Source organism: Octopus sinensis, unplaced genomic scaffold (genome assembly GCF_006345805.1).
Source record: "Octopus sinensis unplaced genomic scaffold, ASM634580v1 Contig03059, whole genome shotgun sequence".
NCBI classification, from domain to species: domain Eukaryota; kingdom Metazoa; phylum Mollusca; class Cephalopoda; order Octopoda; family Octopodidae; genus Octopus; species Octopus sinensis.
In genome coordinates, this window is record NW_021826226.1 from 7501 (window position 1) to 13401 (window position 5901).

At 39.4% G+C, this 5901-nt stretch overlaps 1 protein-coding gene across 1 annotated transcript in view; it reads right to left on the bottom strand.

The window, feature by feature from the left end:
• The window catches only part of LOC118760981 (metabotropic glutamate receptor 5-like), a 3048-nt gene extending 1096 nt beyond the window's left edge, over positions 1-1952 (bottom strand). Inside the window, exon 1 of the mRNA XM_036498616.1 lies at positions 1682-1952. Coding sequence (XP_036354509.1) covers positions 1682-1908 — 227 coding nt within the window. The 5' untranslated portion in view covers positions 1909-1952. The remainder of the gene's footprint in view (positions 1-1681) is intronic.
• Between the last annotated feature and the right edge of the window lie 3949 nt (positions 1953-5901).

The following is a 5901-nucleotide window of genomic DNA, read 5'->3' on the forward strand; positions in this document are numbered from 1 at the left end:
CTAGTTCTTTAAACTCCAAACCTTTATTTACTTAATTACCCCCTCGATGAGCAAATTTATAGCTACCCGGCCAGCAAGTTAAGGACTATGCTTTTGCAGATTCGCTGATGAAGCATAATAAGACACGAACGTTCACAGTCGTCTCCCTTGTTTGCTCTGCCAATAATAAATTCCTGTTCTGCGGACATGTGATTAGAGTTTTACAGGGAAAAAATCGGAAATTCACCAAGTCGACTGGCAGGAGACCCAGAGCAAACCACAAACGAAAGGGTCGGATAATATCCATGATCTCAGATGGTCACGTTTGGGGATCCAGCCGGAAAGTCTAATGAACAGGTGATCGCGAAAAGAAGTCAGAAAAACGATCCCTTCTTTAATGACGGTTGCTTCTGATAAGACCCCATCGAGGAGATATTTGTGAACTCTACCCTTCCCCCCGATTAATGGTCGGAAAAAGATTTCTACATTTTATGTTACTGTCCGTATAAGCATCTATCTTATCTTTAATTCTAATCCAGTTCTTCTCAGCCGGGGTCCACATAGGATTTTGTTATTAAACTTTATGTGCAATAGAAAGGTTATGCTTCTACAATACATAAATATTTAAAAATATGTTTTTATACAATTCCGCTTGATATTTAATTACAAAAAAATATTAGGATGCTTTAACCATCGAATGACTTTGAGGGTCCAGTAGAGCAAAATAGGAATCAAAGGAGTCTAATCGGGGCTATCTTTTAGCTTTTAGTTAGTTAGTTAGCTTTTAGTTAGTTAGTTAGTTAGCTTTTAGTTAGTTAGTTAGTTAGTTAATTTGGCTCAAAAGCAAATAGCAAGGCCATGTAGGGGGACATGGAGTTAAGTACAGGGTGGTGTTCATGTAAAGAGTTCAGGCCACTTGAGGTCAAGGGAGGCTTTGAACAAAGCGGTCGTCGGCATCTTCACCATCTCGTCTGGCAGCTTGTTCCACGGATCCGCAACCCGGACGGAGAAAGCTCCTCTCCTTCGATTGAGATGAAATCGTCGCAGGTAGAGCTTTTCGGAATGACCCCGCAGCCGACGCTCTGGAGCAGGAGTGAAGAACAGCTCTTTCGAGAGGTTACACTTTCCGCTTATGATGTTGTGGGCGAGAATGAGATCACCACGGCGGCGGCGTTTTTCAAGAGAATAAAGGTCGAGCGTCCTCAGCCTTTCTTCGTAGGACAAATTTTTGAGACCATGAACCATTTCACTTGTTTCGGTCATTTGACTGCGACCATGCTGGAGCATCGTATTGAAACGTATTGAGTCGAATGAATCGCCCCTAGTACTTTTTCTATCGTCCCTTTTGCCGAACCGCTAAGTTATGGGGAAGTAATCACACCAACACCGGTTGACAAAAGGTAGTGGAGGACAAACACAGATAGAAATACACGCATACATACATATACACACACAGACACATATACACACACAAATATACATACAGATATATGTATACGACGGGCTTCTTTCAGTTTCCGTCCACCAAATCCACTGACAAGGCTTTTGTCTGTAAAAGGCTATAGTAGAAGTAACACTCGCCCAAGTTGTCACGCAGTGGGACTGAATCCGGAACCATGTGTGGGGGTGGGGTGGGGGGCAGACTTCTTACCGCACACGGTCACGCTGGAGCCATCACACACACACGCAAAAAAAAGCTTACCTTCCTATGAGCAGGAATTTTCCAACGACGTCTTGTCGTCTGGTAGCCATGAAGAAATTCTTCACCGTCATTCCTTCACAGAAACACACCACCACTTTGGCGCGACTCGTCTCCATCAAACTCTTCACTAAGTTGTCGAACTTCATGTCATTCGCATTACTCTGGATGCCCTCACTCGTTGCGATACACACGTTGTGGGTCTTGGCCAATCGCTTGAATGTGTCCATACCACTTGAGCCGTAGCTACCTTGGGTTAAAAAGCAAACAAAAAGTAAATGTTGTTATATCAAGTTTAGCTATTGCGTCATACACGTGGACGAACGGATCGCAGTGGGGTGGTTGCAGGTTCAATTCCACTGTGCAGTATAAAGGGTAAGTAACATTAGACAGACCAATATCTTTTCGGGGAAATTTAATGAGTAGAAATTGTACTGGATCTCATCATACATATTTATTTATAAGGACACATATCTATATATATATATATATATATATATATATATATAAGGGAAGGAAAGAAAGGTGAGTTTACGTTTCGAGCAATGCTCTTCTTCAGAAACAGGAGACAGAGAAAAAATTGCCAACAATTCACATGTGGTTACATTTTGAAATGACCAATATACATACATACATACATACAAATACATATGTACATACATACATACATACAAATACATACATATATACATACATACGTGCATATATATATATATATATATATATATATATATTATATATATACACGTTTATCAGTTCGTTTAGCAATACGGTATTGAGCACTCATTTTCATCGTTCGACATCTGCGTATATAGAGATACATATAAATATATATATATATGTATATATATATATATATGTATATATATTATATATATATATATATATATATATATATATATATATATATATATTATATATTATATATATATACTATATATATATATGTATGAATATATATATTATATATAATGTATATATACATTTTACACATATTTACATTTTGTATGTGTGATCCTTGCTTTAAGCAGAGATAGGGAATTAAATCTCCGGCGCTAAACAACAACGATACAGAAAAATGAGATAAAAAGGATTTAAGCAGTTTTTCATCTTTCATTTCCTCAGGAAAATTCGGAAATATTCTTATCTGTATGTGAAGAAACGACGCCTTCATTACTTCAAACTAGTATTCCTTTTATCATGATCATGATCATCATCATTATTATTATTATGATTTGCAAATATATAAACATACATATATACGTGCACACATTTACTCCATATATATGTATGAGCGTATCTCTTTCCTCCTCTCTCTCTCTGTCTCTGTCTCTCAATCTATCTATCTACCTATATAAATATATATTGATATTTAGCAGAAGCAATTATCAAACAACACCGTATATATGTATATTACCATACTTATAAATACACATATATGCAAACATATATATATATATTACCGTACCTATACATTTATACACACACACACTCACACTCATATATAACTTTTACAAATTCTAAGGAGAAGTAGAACATGTATATCAAAGAATAATATTCTCTCATACAAGACACTTTCAAATCAAGAAGATATACATCGCCATTCAATTGGTTTCTTATCAAAAGCAATTTGTAATCTGCTGAACAATAAATTTATTAAATTTAAACTAAGTTTTTCGTGGGAGAACACGAAGTCAAACTACAAATAAAAGCGTCCAGTGGTGAAACATCTGTCTGTCTGCAGATGTGTGTTCGTGTCCCACTGGCGACCCACGATGTTTTCTGTGAAAAGAGATTTTTAACCCAATGCTTATACGCTGTTATTCATGACAATGTATGGAAATCATAAGTTTTCGATTTAATCTTGCGTAGAAGCAGCTATGAAACAGTTCTGCGTTTATACACGACTCTGTACATATTGTAATGGATTAAGTAATCTTTATCTTCCCAGACAAAATTTCTGTGCTTTTTCCACCTTACAGCTTTTTTGGGGATTTACTATTTATATATTGGGTCATCCCCATAAGTAATGTGGTTTTTTTCAATTGCATGAACTAAAACTCGGAGGGGGACGGGATAAATTACCTGCATCAACTTGATATAAAGGCAGGTAGTAATTTTAGTTTGTCCTTATTCTTAGTGCAAGTTTTGAAGAGTGCAAATCGATTTTAACAGTTATTTTTTCAAAACTATAATGGAAGTGACAAAGGAGCATATTCAGCACATTTTGCTGTTTGAGTTCAATAAAGACAAAAACGCAACGGAAAGTGCGAAGAATGTTAATGCAGTATATGGGGAGCGGACAATAAGCGTAAGCCAGTGTCAACGGTGGTTCCAGAAATTCCGAGCCGGAAACTACAGCCTGGAAGACGAGCCTTGTCCTAGGAGATCTGTAGAACTCGACGAGGACGTCCTTCAAAACCTGGTGGAACAAAATCCCGCCATAACTGTTGAGGAACCTCGCAGAGAAGCTTGGATTTGGTCATTCAACCATTCATCGACACCTGCGTGCCACCAGAAAAGTTGGCAAATTGGGTCAATGGGTTGCTCACAAACTTTCCGAGTCTAATCGCGGGCGGAGAGTGAATGTCTGCTCTTCTTTGCTATCAGAGACTCACGAATGGACCTTTTTGGACCAAATAGTGACTGGTGACTAGAAATGGGTTTTCTATAAAAATGTTAAGTGCCGAAGACAGTGGGTAGAGTAAAGAGAAACACCAGTACCCCAGGCTAAAAAATGTCTTCACCCACGTAAGGTGTTGCTATCTGTTTGGTGGGATATAAAAGGTTTAGTCCACTTTGAACTTTTAAACCCAAACCAAACGATAGCAAAGGAGATCTAATGCAAGCAGTTTAAGTGGCTTAAGTCAGCGCTAGAAGAAAAACGACCATCTTTGGTTTCAACGCGAAAGATGTTCTTCCATCAAGATAATACTCGGTCACATACAGTGAGGATGACATTCCAAAGACTGGAGCAGTTTGAATAGGAAACGATGCCCCACTCACCATATTCGCCGGACATTGCCCCATCTGATTATCATTATTTTGAAGTCTCCAAAATTATTTGAACGGAAAAAATATGAATTCTGTAAACGAGGTCAGAGCAGTACTGGAGGTGTATTTTTAGTCACGGACAAGTAAATTTTGGAAGACGGGCCTTGCAAGTCTACTAAATAGATGAGAGGGCATTGCAGAAAACGAAGGAAACTGACCCATATGTGTGTGTGTGTGTGGAGGCACAAGGCCTAGTGATTAGAGCAGTGGACTTTCGGTCGAGAGATCGCGGGTTCGAATCTCAGACTAAGTGATGTGTGTGTTTATGAGCGAAATACCTAAGCTCCACGCGGCTCTGGCAGAGGGTAATGGCGAACATCTGCTGACTCTTTCGTTACAACTTTCTCTCTCTCTTTCCTCCTGTATCTAGCAGCTCACCTGCGACGGACCGACGTCCCGTCCAGGTAGGGAACCTATACGCCAATGAAACCGGGAAACCGGCCCTTATGAACCAGGCATGGCTCGAAAAGGAACAATCAACACGCACATGCACATACGGGGTCTGATCGAAAAGTATCAGCACTGTTGCTACGGCAACGGAGACAAAGTACGCAGAGTGAAGCTACTTGGCACACCAAGCCTATCGCGCATGCTCACCAAGATATAACGTTCTCGCCCACTTCCGTTGTTTATAGCAGTGTTTGGATGTAAAGCGTGGAGAGTATAGTCGTCTCACCACACCACAGAGGTTCTATTAGTGACCGTGGCAGATAAAGAATGTGTGCGTGCGAGGAAAGAGACACGGTTGGAAGATTATTACGGCCAAGAATCTTCCCAAAGATCAAATCCCACCAAAGAGGGCCTCCATCAATGGAAACGACGCTGGGTAAAGTGTGTGGAACCAGAAGTGGATTACCTCGAAAGAGATTAAATGCCGAATTGATGCACGTTGAGGTTTTCTCTTTTTTTTATATCACCAGTTCTGATACATCTTTGATCAAACCTCGTAGATGTATATTTGTGTCGTGTACGTGTGTACCGAATGTTCTACGCAACTACTACTACTACTACTACTACTACTACTACTACTACTACTACTACAGCTCGTGCGACAGATAATTTATCGACCAGTGATATATCTAATTTATCTAATGTATCATACACAAACGATATCTCCCGGGTGATATTTGTTCTGACCTGGCTTTCCGGTCAACCCCCACTCCATTCTT